The sequence below is a fragment of the Oryzias latipes genome, chromosome 14, assembly GCF_002234675.1.
Source record: "Oryzias latipes chromosome 14, ASM223467v1".
Taxonomy (NCBI): domain Eukaryota; kingdom Metazoa; phylum Chordata; class Actinopteri; order Beloniformes; family Adrianichthyidae; genus Oryzias; species Oryzias latipes.
Window position 1 is genome coordinate 3780845 of NC_019872.2, and position 16805 is coordinate 3797649.

General features: G+C 36.9%; 1 protein-coding gene across 2 annotated transcripts; it reads left to right on the plus strand.

The window, feature by feature from the left end:
* Positions 1–1993: 1993 nt before the first annotated feature.
* sar1b (secretion associated Ras related GTPase 1B) lies at positions 1994–10181 on the plus strand. 2 transcript variants are annotated; one of them, XM_023962388.1, is made up of 7 exons: positions 1994–2190; positions 4587–4662; positions 6070–6189; positions 6367–6432; positions 6562–6665; positions 7463–7594; positions 8665–10181. In XM_023962388.1, exons 2-7 carry the CDS (start codon positions 4605–4607, stop codon positions 8779–8781), a joined length of 597 nt encoding a protein of 198 aa, XP_023818156.1. In that variant the 5' UTR covers positions 1994–2190; positions 4587–4604; the 3' UTR covers positions 8782–10181. The 2 variants fall into 2 exon arrangements, with proteins under 2 accessions (XP_023818156.1, XP_023818157.1); XM_023962389.1 differs by having other exon boundaries at positions 2067–2085.
* The last annotated feature ends 6624 nt before the right edge of the window (positions 10182–16805 follow it).

Consider the following 16805-nt stretch of genomic DNA (forward strand, 5'->3'; position numbering starts at 1 on the left):
AACAGGATCAACGTAAAAAACACCGGGCATGCGCAGTGTGGACACGTGGCATTTCCTCCGGTGCCCAGGATTTTTCAGTGTACTAGAAACAAGAGGAGTCTCTTTTAGTGGCGTTCTGGGATTCTTGGGGCAAACATTGTCTTTGATTTGAAACATTTTCCATTAGTTTTCCAGAAGAAAAAAAGATTTTTCCCGAACCAATGTACTATCTCCTACGTAGTCTAATTTTGACTATGCCGGGACCACCTGTAGAATAGTTTTTTAGTGCTAGAAACACAGATGATTTTTTTGAAGAGGTCATCATTCACTCAATACTCCAGTATTTTTTATATAAAAAGCTAATTTACCCAAAAACTGTATCAGAAATGCATTTAAAAAATCAGGTTAATTTGATAATCAAATCTGGTAAAAGCAAACTAAATGGACAGAAACGTGTCAGTTAAATGTCAAGTCATCTTGAGATAATGCTACATTTGTCTTCACTCTATACATAAAATAGCACAAAATGACATTATCCATACCAATCAATAGCAAAACGTTGCCATTTTGGTAAACTAAAGCCACTAAAGTAGTTTTACTTCCATTTTGCAGCTCAGTGGTTGAGAATTAGTGTTCACCCTGAAACTGGGAGGTTGTGAGACCAACAATAGAAACCAGCGCCTCTTTCACACTAAGCATTAATAGTTGCAATGAGTAGTTAAACAATTAAACTAATACCAAGTGCAGTGCTCACCACTCCCTTCAGGGATGGGTCAAGTTGCAAAGGGCAAATTTCCCTCCCAGGGGTAGAAGGAAAGTGACTTTTACTCAACCTGTTTACTTGGATTTTTGGCCATTGTTTTAATATGTTTATTATTAGAATCATGTTCAAATGTGTTCTGATCATGACACTAATCTCGCTTTCAATCTGAACAAGTCTTACTTATTTTGATGTAAAAAATTATTTAAACATATAACACTTCTGTATTTCATATTTCCCCAGTCAGACACATATTTCTAATACTTTTTTTTTATTTACAAAAACGTATTTTCTGTTGAACATTAATAGTAACCACAACATATTAATTTGAGCAATTAGCCTCGTTTTTTTTGTGTATTTATTTATTTTTCAAAAGTACACTTCATCAATAATCTTTTTGTTTGGGAACAAGATTGTTTTAACCCTTGTGCTATCTTAGATGACCCCACCCTTACATTGACGTGTTCTCCCTACCATGACAAAGGGGGATAAATGTGGAAAGATTTCATGTAATCCATGGACACCAGTGAAGATCACAAATCTTTGAAGAAAAAAGGTTCAGAGCACTGTCTAGTGGGTCTAGATGACCCCACTCCCAATGGTAAAGTGCCTAGGATAGCAGAAGGGAAGCTACACAGGAGTCTGTCAGGGTCTGTGAGTCAAACACTGACCTGATACACAACCAGAAATTGGGGAGAATTACAATATATGTATTTAATTCTTCTTTCATCCCTTATCTAAAGACGTCAACCTCATTTAAAACAAATAGATGAATTTCTGTATAAAGAAAAGAAAACGAGTAAGCTTTTGTGACACAGGGTAGTGATTCATTGAAAAAAAAAGTACAAGAGACCTAATTTAGCCAGTATATGAACCTCGTGGGCTTTTCAAAGGGGTAAGGGACACTAGTTTATTTTAACAAGAAAAGTATTTCACATATTTCAAACTGCTGGTTCACCAAAATTAGTCTTCTTACCCTGAACTAGGTGTGTTGAATCCCTCCTGGCAATCAATTCATTTTAATTTGTTAAATGAAATGAAATGAAATGAAATGAAATGAAATGAAATAAAATAAAATAAAATGGCGAAACCAGAAAAATAACTTGTTGGTCATAATAATAATCAATAAAATCAAACTTTGCATGTGTGTGATTAAATATTTTAATTAACGTTTATTAATTTTAATACTTAAGTTAAATTAATTGTGAAATGGGTCGTTATGGAGTAAACTGAGCAGTGTCGGAAAGCTGATTGTGAAACATAAACAGGAAGCGGCTGGGCAGAGTTTTGGGGAGTTGTTGGACAGCCATTGCAGTGTCGTGTCTCAGCAACAAAACACGAAAGGGGTGAGGAAGACCTGGCATCTCACTGGCTCCCTTTTCACTGAAAGACTGATTTATATGGTTGTTTGAACGAACACACTCGGTAACTCTATCTACACTTAAAAACGGGTAAGTGATTCGTTTTTACCTCTTCAATAACGATAAAAAAGGGAAGGTTCGGTCGCGAGCCTTCGGCTTCGCTGCTAGCAAGTTATCCCGGTAGCTAAAATGCTACATTACTATAGCTAACACCAAGTGGACCTAACTTGCTTATTTGAACTAAACTTACAATAAATATTAAAACAACTTGACCTAATGGTTTCTACAATTAAACCGACACGTTCTTCGAAGAAAACACCGGCAAATCCTCACGTCTAATACATCAACGAACAGTATTTCTTGCTAACTGGTGGTTAGCCGAAACGGCTAGCACACTGCAACGTCGCCTTCAGAATATGACACGTAGCTTGAAGCCGCCAGCTAACCTGCCCGTTAGCCGGTAAAACCCCGAATAAAAAACCATCAGCTTCGGTAAATCTATAAAAATGGACTTCGTCGGAGGTTCTGTCGTTGCGTTTGTGTCGGTTTGTTACATGACCGTTGGTTCTTTTCAATATTTCGAAAATTAGGGGAGAAAAAAGGTAAAAATAAATCTAGCACGTCATTCAGAAACAAAAATATACTTTAGAAAAAGTATTTTTCGATGTCTGACTGTGACTTGTGGACAGATTGCTGTGTACCACACATATATCCCATTTAGTTACCAATTGTAATCAGATTACTGAATTTTGAAAAGGCTTTTCCTCCCCACTGATTTAGCAGGGTGTCAAATTTTGATTTAGAGTATGGCCTTAATACTTGTGGCTTTAGAAGTGTCCAATTTAACGCCCATAACCTTTTTGACAAAAGTCTCAAAAGTGAATAAACTGACTTATGTTCTAATTGAAGACAAGTTTTTAAAAGTAGTGTAGAATTTTACTTTATTCTCCATTTGTACTCGTTGTACTTTTAATAGAATATGAATTGAGAGGAACAAGTGTGCTCCCTATTTTTTTTATTTTATTTTTCAAACATGTTAACTGAATACGTTTCACCAGGTTAAAAGTTGCTGTTACGACCATTTAAAGTGGTCAGGTGTAGAAAGAGTTGGTAAAAAGTAGTTCCTTCCCCCAGTACAAACAAAAAAGCTATTAAAACGTATCACCTTGCTCAGCTGTATAATTTAGTGTAAGTTTATTTTTTTGCTTGTATATCCCCTGGTGTTTATTTTGAACATTTGATGTACAGCTTATTTTTTCTTGTTCTTTTGCTGTATGTCACTTTTGTTCTGCATCAAAAAAAAACAACAACCCATACTTCTCTTGTAAAAAAAAAAAAAAAAAAAAGTAGTTCCTGTACGGCCATTCTGCTCGTGCCCTGATTGGTCAGCCCAGGAATTGGTTTTGTTTAACATTTGCTACAACATAGCCACGCGCATAGCCTTTTAATGTAATCCCACCCACTGTTAAAGCCCATATGTGAAGTCTGGACAGTGACAGCAGATGAGGAGCGCTGTAACTGTCTTCTGATGTTGACCTTTGCCTGCCCTATACTTTAGCCCTGTAGAAGGTTTGCATGTTATGCAAGTGGGGTTAGAGGTTGGTTCCAGCTTGCTACGTTCTGATACCTCTGTATCTATGAGATTAAAAGTAGGTAGGAAGTGACATGAAACTGGTTAACTTTTTATGGCAAAGTTTCCTCTGCTTCTAGGATCATGTCTTATTTCAACTGTTGTGGTTCCACCTCCGCCTTGCAGCATTTTAACGACCATCACAGTAACAGAATCAGTTCATTTGTTTAGAGAATAACACTACCGTGAACAAACCACGATGATTTTTATTCTCTAAAAAAGGAGGAATTAACTCAGTAGAGGCCAATTTAAGTGTAATTTTTAAGACACTTTTTTTTCTAGATAAGCAAAACTGGGTTTAATAGCTGTTATCCTTGGATATGACGAGCAAATCTCTCACTGGCTTTAAAAGAATTGTTGGGTGTTTTGAGATCAGGAATTTAAATCTTGTGTTGTTTTTTTTATCAGCAGTTTCTGGTTCTTGTCTGAGTTGAGACGCATTTCTTACTTTTGGGTAAAAGTGAGGCAGCTGGTTCTTTTATCCACCTTTCTGCAGTTGTCTGTTTAAACTCAACTTTGACATTTTATGGAGTTGAGATCTGTTATTCTTAAAGTTGACTTTGTGGCCTTAAGTTTATTATGTTAGCTGATTAACTTTATAAATATTTTTTCTGTGAAAATGGTAGTCTAGCTGTGTCATTCATTGTAAAAGCAGCGGAGGTGGAAACTAGTTGAGTCAATGCAAATTTTGTGGCAGAAAGTTTTATTTTAGTCTTGTTTTGGTTTTTTTGCATAACTTTATTAGTATTTTATTTTGTGTTAAACAATTTCAGTTGTATTTTCCCAGTCCGTTTGTAAGTACTAACAAACCACAACATTAAAAGTATTTAAATGAATTGTTTCCTTTTTCCTTTAGGATTCAACAGCTCCGGATATGTCCTTCCTATTTGATTGGATTTATAGCGGTTTCAATAGCGTACTACAGTTTTTAGGTAAGTCCTGATGATATCATCCCTGTAGTTCAAAGGTCAAAGCTATCAGTTTGACACAATATAGTTTTCTGGTATGGGTTTATTTATGGTTTTTGGTGCAAACCAAGTGATCTGAAACTACTTTGTGCCTCAGTCTGAAATGTTTTAAAGTTTGAATTAACAAGATAATAGTTGTCTAAAATTGTACGTTTTGCCAAATGAAACGGTTGACAAAAGAAAACATGTTTGCAAAGTTTTCAAGAAGGGAAATAAATCCATACATGAGGTTTTTTTTAAGCCAATAAATCCCTCTCTGAAAATAAAATGTTTCACCCAAACAACATTTTGTGTTGTTGCTGTTCAGTAACAGCCCCAAAAACTCAACTCTGAGTGGACTAATCCTTCCGACGTATTTTGTCTGTGATAAATCTGCACATTTGAATGGCATAGAAACAGACAACATGCAGCATCATGCACTGTCCCAGTTATTCATTGAGCTACTGGAGTTCCAGTTCTTCCAGTTTGACGGCTTACGTTCTGCTGCTCCGAGTGATGACGACATCCAGGAGAGCTGACTATCAAAACCCTGGTGAATCCTCTGGATATCACTGGACTGACTCAGAGTAGTAAACATAAAAGCATCAGGAAAGTTGACTTAGGAGTGGCCTTCGTTCCCACCTCCTTTAGCAACCATGACGTTCAGTCACTCAGCTGGGTGGGGGGCAATTGTTTGGTACTGTTGTAGAGTCATTGAAAATACCTCTCCACATATGGTTTTGAAGCTCTCATGATGTTTAGTCGGCAGCTTTTATTTATGAGGTAAAGTAATACCCCTGAATTTTCCTTTCTACTGTTATTGAAAGGATAACAGAAATGAGCGACGGTGTGGTCGTCTTTTCTCCATGATCTCCGGAGACATGAGATTCAGGTCATGACTGTCTGTGTGGAAAGAGGAGAGCATGAAAAAGCAGGACGGAGTGCAAAAGTCCTGCCACCTTCTATTCACAGATGATCTCATTTAGCTGTGGACTTTGTGTTAAAGTGCTGTTTGTGTTGTCATATCTAATCCATTTAATTTATAGCTGGTTTTTAACATATGCATTCTTTAGCGCACATTACTAGTAATGTATTAGACATATAAAGGAAATGGTATATAAAATGTCGGTTTTGAGATAAAAAATTAGACTATTTGATTTTATTAAAGTAGTTTTCATTTTTGTGTTTTAATCTGTGAAAACTGTATTTTTTTATTCTTAAAGGAAAATATTAAGACAGTAAAAAGTATCTTCAGAAAGTTTAGTTTAATTTTTATTTATGGAATATTTTAAATATTTAATCAAAAAACGCTTTTAAATGAAATGTTATGAATTTGTAAAATCGAATGAACGATTTCTAACATTTTTTTTTTTTTTCTTTTTTGGTCCCCAGGACTGTATAAGAAATCCGGCAAGTTAGTATTTCTTGGCCTGGACAATGCTGGCAAAACAACGCTACTGCACATGCTCAAAGATGACAGATTGGGACAGCATGTGCCAACTTTACACCCAAGTGAGCTGGTTCTTCTTTCTCTCACACGTCCATGTCTGCACATGCTCACTCAGCTAGGATTTGAAAGATTATTCATGCAAAAACCACAAAAAATGGTGTTTACATGGAAATGTTGGTGTAAGAGTGAATTTCAGTGATACACTCAGTCCTGATTTGCTGGTATGTTGGGTTTTTCAGCCTCAGAAGAGCTGACGATTGCTGGCATGACTTTCACCACCTTTGACCTCGGAGGTCACCAACAAGGTACAGTTTTTGTCCTCACGCTTTTTTACATGTGCTAATAGAAATCCAGCAGTGTAGTTAGTTGTGTCTTAGTTGTTAGCTGTGTCTTTTGAAATGAACCGATCGTCGAATGTTCCTTGTGTTTTGTAGCCCGCAGAGTGTGGAAAAACTACCTCCCTGCAATCAACGGCATCGTTTTCCTGGTGGACTGTGCAGACCCCGACAGGTTGACTGAATCCAAAACAGAGCTTGATGTAAGAAGCTTCGCCCTCCATCCATACCACACTTTACTCCATCTGCTTTCAGGAATTCCTGCAAACATGGGATTGTTGTAGGTTAGAAGAATTAACAAATATTTCTTAAAATATGGCCATATTGTATTGGTGCCTTAACATTGGGTCACATTTAAAATGTAATATTTTACCAGTCCTGTTTTACTTTACTTTAATGTTTTTGAGATATGATACACTGTTAAATAATTTATGTGAAGAGTTCCTGTTTTACTTTCTGAAGAACCGTGTTGTTTCATTTTCAGAGAGTGATGGGAATTCTGCAGAGATTGGACTTTTACACTTTGTTGGATCATTCATTTAGCATCTTTTGCTGTTGGAGCAAACTATTTATCGTTTTGAAAATCCTGTAATAGCGCGTCACATGTGCTTCCTGTGGCTGGTTTAAATGCCTCAGTTTTTAAGATAAATTGGAGGACATCTTTTTTTTCCCTCTTTTTTGTTTAGAAAATTGAATAATTTATTTCATTGTATTTGTTTTAAAAATTACGTTGAACAACTTTAATAGAACAAAACAGTTTTCTGAATGAGGAGATAAAGGCTTTCATGCCTTTGTAACTTGATTATTTGCGCAAAATTGTGTCTTTTATCTTGCATTTCTTAATATGAACACCCAGTTCTGGAAAATATCTCAAATAAGCACCATTGCTCTAAAAAAAACACTTTCAGTAGAAAACTAAATACTCAGTAATATAATGCTTTGTCTTTTAAAGTAACACTGTTATTGATGTTGGCAATGAAACCCCCATCAATCTGCACAGGCATTAATGACAGATGAGACCATCGGAAACGTGCCCATCCTAATCCTGGGCAACAAGATCGACAGACAAGATGCCATCAGTGAAGAGCGGCTGAGGGAAAGGTTTGGATTATACGGACATACAACAGGGAAGGTCAGTACGCAGTCAAAAGAAACCTCTAATATCTAGCTCTATCTATAGCACTAAGTCCTTCCTGAAACAGTCAGTCGTTGCTTAAAACACAAATCAGAGTAGTTGGTATGTGAAAAATAAGAAATTTGAGGCTATTTTCTTCTTTAGTTAACTTGCTGTTGGTTGATTTGAGAGTCAAAGCGTTGGAGATATTCTTTCTGTAATTATTATTATCATTATTCTAAAATAACACCCAGATAGTGATGTAGTTCTTTAACTGCAAAGACAAAACGCTTCATCATGAGAGAGAGATCTGTCATGAACGTCCAAAAATGTCAATATCAAGACGTCTGTTGGAAACATTTGCTACATTGTGCAGTTCACAGTTGTGGACGTTCTCACAGAAGTTCACATTTCTTCACTTAACCATAAATCTTTTTAGAAAAAGCCTCGGCTTCCATAATGTTCTAGCAGTTTTCTTTGTTGAAACGCTGTTAGGAGTGGAAGGGGAACGCGCTGCATTCGAGGATCCCCGTAAACACTTCCTACTATTGTTTGATCATTGTGAAACACAAACATTTGTCAAGGTGCAGCTTTTTTCACATTTAATACAGAAAAGCAAAGTGAGATTTTTGGCCTTTCACTTATTTTCTTTCATTATTCTTTTAAAGTTCCACTCCGTTCATCTTCTGATCTACTTTAAAATGTTTCCAGTGGTGTTTTAATTATGATTTTGCTGCTGTTAGCCACCATTGAAAAACTTTTGTTGTTGTGTTTTTTGGACATAGTTTCTGCAGAGCGGCAGTATTTCATTAGAAATTATCCTCTGAGTTGTGGGCAGGACTGTTCAACCCCGCCCCCCGTTCCCCTTCCCGTTGCAGAGCTTGGAGCAGGAAGCTTGTCACCCAGCCAGCATGTTTTCTACATCATAAATCAGCTGTTTTTGGTCTGCTCCTGATTTACAGTGATTTCAACAGAGACATACTCAGAAATGTCATTTTGAGCCTCATCTTCTTAATTTCTTGAACAAAAGTGTGTTTAAAAACAAACAAACAAATGTTCAAAGATGTTTCTTGGATTTCCTCTCCTAGGGCAACATTCCCCTGAAGGATTTGAACACGAGACCACTGGAGGTGTTCATGTGCAGCGTGTTGAAGAGGCAGGGTTACGGCGAGGGCTTCCGCTGGCTCTCCCAGTACATCGACTAAAGCAATTAAGGCAGCGCCACCAACCACAGGGCGCCGAATCCAGCCGCCGTTACCATCAGAACCGTCATACTCAACCCCACCTTTGGTTAAAACAAGTCTGCGTTCACTTCCAGAACAGCCAGTACAGCTCGATCCCAATAGACTTTTATTGGTGGAATATTTGGTTCTGCACTTGCAGCATTCCCATCTGTTCGTTCATCGTCATCTATCTTTTTTTGTTTTTATTTAGAGGGCAGCATTGGCTCCACGGCAAACGACGTTCACATTCAAGCGAATGAATCTTTTCTATATCGTGTTGGTCGTTTGCTGCCGTCTGTCCCTCCCTTCCTGCCATCTGTTGAGTGTGATGATGGATGCATTCTAACTGTAAATCTGTATATGATTCCACTGATCAATCAGCAGTCCTTAAAGCCTTTTCCTCCTCTTTAACTCCGCTTGAGCAAATGATGAGCGCAGCATAGTTGGATGTGTTGCAGTACACTTTTTTAACAGTAAAGAGTTCATTCAAAATTGTATTTAACCAGTGCTTTTTCTTTTTTTCTTTTATTTTCTCCTCCTCCTCTCGATCTGTAACACCTAGATCACTGATGCGGCTTAAATGAACATTTTTCTCATCCTAAAATTAATGAAATCCATGTCTTTGGTAGGCTTGAAATGCTTTAGCTCCAGGCTTCTGTCTTCGAGGCAGAGTAGCTATGTGTGTGCAAAAAGCCATTGGGCTCCCTTGTAAACAAAAGCATGGGGTCAAAGTATTACTTATAGAAAGATTTATTATTTTTTATATATAGGAAATGACACCGTCTATTCGATGCATTTAAAAGCCAGTAAATCTGAGGAGGGGCGTGGCTGTAAAATCTAGTCCGTATACTGAAGGTCAGACTACAAGTGTGTCTTTCTGCTCTGACCAGGTAAAGACCAGAGGACACACAGGAAACACCTTGAAGAAAAGGAACCATGTCTATGAAATCTACATGAACACCATCCATAGATTTTGTATTTAGAAGTGGTATCCTTTTGATGTATGTGCATTACCAGAATATTATGCATGCCTTGTTTTTCTTTTCTTTTTTTTTTTAAATGACCAATTACAAAAAAGGAGGGAAGAAGATGCCAAAATTTCCAACAAGATACGATTGTCATGTTTTTTTTGTTTGTTTTTTAAACTGAAAGTAACTGAAGTGCGCATAACACACTTTGTGTCCCTTTGTGTCTCTTTCATTCCCTCATGAATCGATGATGAGCTGTTCCAACAAGGATGGGACTTGCTGTTGTTTGCATCATAAAAAAAATATGTAATAAATGTTTGCAATGAAAAAAAATGGGCTTTACCATTCATCAGTAATGCTGACTTATTTTTATTTTATTTTCCAAACTCTGACAATAAAGCAATGAGAAATATGGAAGAACTCCAATTCTTAAGACTGAACGGAAACGGATCATTTCGAAGGGAAGGGTGAAAATGGGTTTGGCATTTTATCAAACAATGTGGTGGAAAAATGGTTGGTAGCTGCCATTGTAATCAGCGTTTTTAGGGTGTGTTGCATGTTTGGGTGTTAAAGCATTAATTTAGCAGTATCTGCTTCACAAATGCTAGAAAACACATGTCTACTATTTTCATGTAAAAGTAGGAAGCAGAAATTAATCCACAAAGAAAAGTACAACTAGCTCTTTTAGAAAACGTAAGAGATTACATAAGAAGTGCATTCAATTCTGGGATTATGTAATTATTTCCGAGTGTAGTATTAAATGGAACCACTAGGGGGCAGGCCTGAAACAAGTTGAATCTACCCTGGAGGCATTATGGAACAGAACATTACAGGAAAATTTCAAATTATTATGAGATAACAAAAAAGGTAAAAGAAAAAAAAACTTTTATATGAATTAGGCTAAAATATTTTGTTTTACATTCGATATTTTTAATTTTTCCAAAAGAGCAAATTTTTTGACAGGAACTAACCGTATTTTGAACCAAAATATATATCTAATATTGCTGGCATATTATATTAATTATATTTTATTTAATTTGCAGATGTAATTTAGGAGCATAACAAGCTCCAATGAGTCTTTTTTTATGTACAGCTAAGCAATTCTTGTTCCTGCAGCCAGAACCTTATTGGTTTCATCTGAACACAATTGTTTTTGTTCGTGCCATTTGGGAATGGAAGCATGTCACATTGATTTTACAGCTGCAAATCAAAGTAATAATTCTGTTTTAGTTTTAAAACTACATTTCCTCATCCTGTATCTATAACGCTTTTTCCAGTGCAGACTCACAGCAGGAGTCAAATGCACAGTGCATTTCATACTCATTTATTATTAATATTAACAAAAATAAAACAAGAAAAACTATTTTCTTTCACTTTGCCTCAGACATTGAGGATAATTAAAAAATATTTGTGTCTGAACTGAAAATTTGCATCTTACCTCGGGGTTGGACTACTTGGCAGTGGCTCCTCCCTCTGCGGTTGCTGATCAGCTCTGTGGCCCCTCCTCTTCTAATTACACATTAGACATCTGGGGCATTTTGGTTGGAAGGTGCTTGGACATCACTGCCAACAAACAGGAGGCGTTCTCACAGTGCTCTACACACAAACTTTAACTACACTTTTGAATCCGATACACACAAATACACTACACAAAGAGGTCACTGATCTTCCTCTACCTCATCCCTTGTGTGGAGAGCCAGACAATTCAATTTATTTGTATAGCCCAAAATCACAACAACAGTCGTCTCGATGGGCTTCGAAGTAAAACATGAAATCAAAAGGATCACGAATACAAAGAGTTCAATAGAAAAATACTAAAATGAACTAACAAACTGACTAAGCTATACTGGCATCCCAGCCCTTAGACCCCCCTTCGCGGTAAGGAAAAAGCTCAGCAGCGGTGGCAGCGGTGGCTGTGTTCCTGGGCCTGGCGATCCTCTTTTTAGCTGTGGAGGAGGATCCCTGAGATCTCTGGCTAGGCCATGATCCGGGGATCACATCACAACCGAACCTAGGGCCGTCCATGTCCCCGCCTTCAAGTTCTGGGCCTCATTATCTTTTCCAACATCAAATGAGCCTGGTCAGTTCACACTTTCCATTCTTGTTAGGCATTCCCATCTCTTGCTGGCACCCATAAATCTCATAAAAATAAAGTTTAGCCTCAAATGCAAAAGGGGTTTATGCAAATAAACACCTCGTGTGTTCGAAGCTACATTACCACCTGTTGTAACAGTAAATTCTGTCCAATACGAGAGACTCTCAGCTATTATATGTCTGCTGAGCTGCTGGGCAGGTTAACCCTTGTGCTATCCTATGGGGTCCAGATGACCCCACCCTTACATTAACGTGTTCTCCCTACCATGACAAAGGTGGATAAAGGTGGAAAGATTTCATGGAATCCATGGACACCAGTGAAGATCACAAATCATTGAAGAAAAAAGGTTCAGAGCACTGTCTAGTGGGTCTAGATGACCCAACTCCCAATGTTAAAGTGCCTAGGATAGCACAAGGGTTAAGTAAAAAAAAAAAGGCTGCTTGGCTGAGATCTGTTCTACTGTGAATGAGATCCTGCAGGTGTTGCTGGGTAAGCGTCGAGGACACAGAAGTGGGCGGTCTGACATGGCTAGATGGTTACAAGTGAGCTGAGGTGGTACCATGACATGGATTTTATACAAGCAGAATGCATGATCATGATGTCTGTTACAGATGCAGGATTGTTTTTAAACTGCACACCTTTGCAAAGGGGTTGAAGGAGTTTAAAAATTTTACAAAACAATAAAAATGTAACTAATTCAATTGCCCCTTTAGCTTTTTTTTTCTCCTGCACAACAAAATGCAGCTTTCAAAAACAACATGCACCCATGCACATGATGCTGCGAAACATAGAGATACCACAAACACCTTAAAGCAGCAGGAAACTGGCTGTTTTATGTTTCCTTTGTCAGCAGGAATCAGTGAGATCAAATGCTTGAGATAAGACAGATATGACTGAGATGCAAACATTTAATTTTTGCTCACGCTGCTGTTTGTCCTTGTTCAGCAGAGCATTTTTTACCTGTGCAGGTGTAGTAAAAGCCTGACGAACCTAGGGAGTTGACCTATTTTTAAGACATGTTTTAATGTACGCATTTAATGTAAATATTTATAATAAAAACCTATTTTCTTTTATATTTTTTTCTAAAATGCAAGTTAAAAGATGAAATATCCATCAAGGGGAAAGTCATTCCGGTTCCAGAATTCAATTCAACTGCACTGCACTTTAGTCTGGATGGGTTATTCCAAAGAAGCATAAGTTTAATGTAGTTCAGTGAAATTCAAATTGAAATCCTCTGAGCAATAAACATTAAGGAAGGAATTTGCTTTCCTGTGTAAAGTGTCTTCACACCACAGCAGCTTCCTGGTAAAGCAATCAACAAAAGTCCTGAATCTTATGGTTGGGGTTTCAAAATTCTGTTGACCTAAATACTTTTAGTCTTGTTGCAGCAATAAAATAAATGTGGAAGAAAAATAAAATCGCGAAACATTTGAAACATTTTGGTTCATAGGTAAAATGAAACGGAATAATCTCTTCTTAGGTGTAAAGTTATTCTGATGAAACCCCAAAGTGGAATTTTGGAATAAATATTTTCACTTTTTTGTTTTAATTTGACAATTTTTTTTTACAAGCTCATCGACAGTAATTAAAAGTTGATATCAGACAAAAAGAAATGTAAAATTAAAACAAGAAATATTTAAATTATAAAAGCTTTCATAAAAAAATCATTTCCCCAATTTTTAAAAAAGTAATAATATTGGAATAATTAGTGAATATTATAATATTTGAAATATTTTTATTGTTGATTTCACAGACCGTCATAAAAGAAGCAAACCGTGATGATGAGCTGCAACATGCCATAAATGCAGCTTCTGCTAATTCATGTTTAGTTTTCTTGTAACATTCACAGCAAAACCTCATTTGCATCGGAAAAAATATACATTTACCTCAACAATTCTAGAAGTTTCATCTCAAAATCAGACCTCTTTTTCAAATAAAACCCTTAATCTCCATGTTAACAGTAAGTATTCTTTGTGTAACAGTGTCCTCAGTTTGAAATGAGGTCATTATCAAGCGAACATGTGCGGTGAAACATGGTATGCCTAGTCCTGATCTACCACCCTGCCTTTTCTCCCTAACCCTTTCTACAAATTTGCTGACTCGGGTGTCTTCTTATCCTGAGAGACTGAACACATCTGATCCAGGTAATCAGCAGCTAGAGGTGCTGGGTGAGCTGGAAAACAGTCTGAGTGGCAGAACTCAAGGACCAGGACTGGGCAGCCCTGTTTTACATTTAGCAAGCAGGTGATACAGTAAATTAAACATGTTTAGTAATAGTCTGATAATGGTAGCATTTTGCCCCCTAAAAAAGTTACATCAAAGCTGCAAACCCCAAAATGAGTAGTATTTTGTATTGTCATTGTGTAAAAATAGCAATGTTGTAAAAAGGGCTGTTCTCAAAAAAACAGCCCTGAGATATCCACAGAAGCAGCTTACACAGATATTTGTTGGATAACATCAAGGAATTTATCACAATTTATTCTAAATATTACAGCTACACGTCAGGAGTCACAGAAAACTCACGAAGTATATTTGTAGCAAACATCATGACTGAAGTACCTGATGACAATCTGACTATCATAATCATGTAAGTGACAAACTCTAAAATTAACACTTAAAAGAAAAAAAAAGTATCTTTCTACCAGTTTTCATTGACCTTATAAGAAAAATGTTAAAATGTGGTGGATGTTGAGTTCTTTAAAAGTGATAACATTAGAAAGAACAGTTTCTGTAGAAAATGTGTTTTTTTTTTACACAGATGCCAACAGAGGGCAGCAAAGGAAGGCAGCTGAGGATCCCTGTTTCCATCCTTGAAGGGCTTCATTTTACAATGATTGCTCATGAGTGGTTTCTTTGAGAAGTTGCCTGTAATATTATTATATATGGTAATGCCTGGATTTCTCTATTTTTTCTATGGTCTATTCCCCGGAGTTCGAATGGGAGATCTATTGCGTTTAATGTGTTTCTGCATGTTTATTGTGCATTTCTCTTCTATCGGGGAGAGGAAACACACGACTATTAGCCGTTTTGTGACAACATTAACAGTTAAGTTAAGTTCTTTAAACTAGAAATAGTTTTCATTTATTTTCTGTGAGGAAACTCACAGAAAGTGGTGGTGTTTTACTCTTTTAGAACAATTCTGAATTTTATTAAATCTCTTTATTTCTCCCTCAGGGGGCAATTTCAAAAGAGAAGGCAGTCATTTATCACCAGCATTACAGAAACTACACATCAATAGTACTTGGTATTGACATTTTAGAGCTATATGGTTTGTAGAAGATGTATTTTTTTTATTTTAACTGGAATAAAAGTGATGCTACTGTTATCAAAGAGTGAATTTCCATTTTTTATTTGTTTCTTGCTTTTGATATAAACACAAAACGGTCACAAAAAGATGCATTACAGTGGTCTTATGTGAGTCAAGTTGAAGTTTGTCTCCTAATGGTGTTTGTGTGCACACTCATAGGTGCATGTGTTCATGGACAGATGGGTGGATGGACAGATCCCAGTTTCAGCCTTAAGCCTGTTAAATGCTCCACTACCTTCAGCAGCCAGCTGGTTGGAGTTCGGTTCAAGGATTTATCACCAACTACCTGCTTTGGCTGTAAATTCAGCTGTTGAATGCTCATTGGATGCAGGTTCTGCTTCTGAAATGGAATTTCTCTTAAATAAACAAAAAAATAAAGAGGCACTTTTATTGCTAAATTTCTTTGGAGCATAAAGCCTCCTCCTCTGTTTTCAACTTGGAAGCTTCGATTAGCTATTTGGTTGTTTTTTTTTTAATTTCTATGGCTGGACCAAAATCATTCCTCAGATTTTTTCGTCTTGACATGAAGTCTGGTGTCTGAGCCACATTTTCACATTTCTGTTGTGAAGCCACTCCAGGGCTGACTTGGCAGCAGGTTTGAGTCCATTTGGAAGAGACATGTGTTGGCCCTGGTAAGAAACTTCTGGCAGTCATGGATGACATGCTCTTCTCAAGATTTTCTGGGCTTTGGATCCTTTTTTGAAAAAAAAGTTCAACTTCTGGCCGGGTCTGAAGATGCACCGTTGTGCTGTGAGGTACAGGCGATCGGATGGTTCTCCCATGGAGGACACTTTTATATGGCTTTATATAAATGAATATTTTATGTCTTTGATGTTTCTTGACCAGCTTTAGATGCTCGTCCACAGTAGGGGGAACATATTGGATGTTTTGAGAAGCTCTCCTCATGTGGGAGTATTAAATACACACATGGGAATGACACGTTAACCATCCAAAGACATAAACACCAAGAAAATAAAAGCAAACCTCAAGGTGAACCCACTTTTACAGGTTCGACCTAGCAGCCCAAACCGATTTTAACCTGTGGAGCAAATTAAGCAAATTCGTTTTTTATTTTGATTTCAGAATATTAGGCTACTTTTTAAAAGTTTTGTTTCATTTTTTTTGGGAATTGTGTTTTTGGTTTTTGTATTCTTTTATCTAAAATTGAATGTTTTTTCTATTTATTTATTATTTGCTTAGCTTTTTTCAATTAATGTTATGATCTTTAATATGTTTTAATCCTTGTGCTATCCTAGGCACTTTACCATTGGCAGTTGGGTCATCTAGACCCACTAGACAGTGCTCTGAACCTTTTTTCTTCAATGATTTGTGATCTTCACCGGTGTCCATGGATTACATGAAATCTTTCCACCTTTATCCACCTTTGTCATGGTAGGGAGAACACGTCAAAGTAAGGGTGGGGTCATAGCACAAGGATTAATGTAATTTGTTGGTGTGATTTTGCACTTCAGGGCCACAGTCATTTTGAAAATCTCTACAAAAACGATCAGACTAAATGGTAACTTTTTGTCTTTTTCACTGGTGCAGTAAGGAAAAAAATACTTCCTGAAACCTGACAAAAAAAATAAAAAAAATAAAGGTTTTGTGGTGTAGAGTTTCAAAAACAGAGGCAGAC

Coding starts and splice junctions, on each gene's coding strand:
- sar1b (XM_023962388.1), top strand. CDS start 4,605: ATGTCCTTCCTATTTGATTGGATTTATAGCGGTTTCAATAGCGTACTA. Junction 4,663..6,069: donor TAGCGTACTACAGTTTTTAG/GTAAGTCCTGAT, acceptor TTTGGTCCCCAG/GACTGTATAAGAAATCCGGC. Junction 6,190..6,366: donor TGTGCCAACTTTACACCCAA/GTGAGCTGGTTC, acceptor TGGGTTTTTCAG/CCTCAGAAGAGCTGACGATT.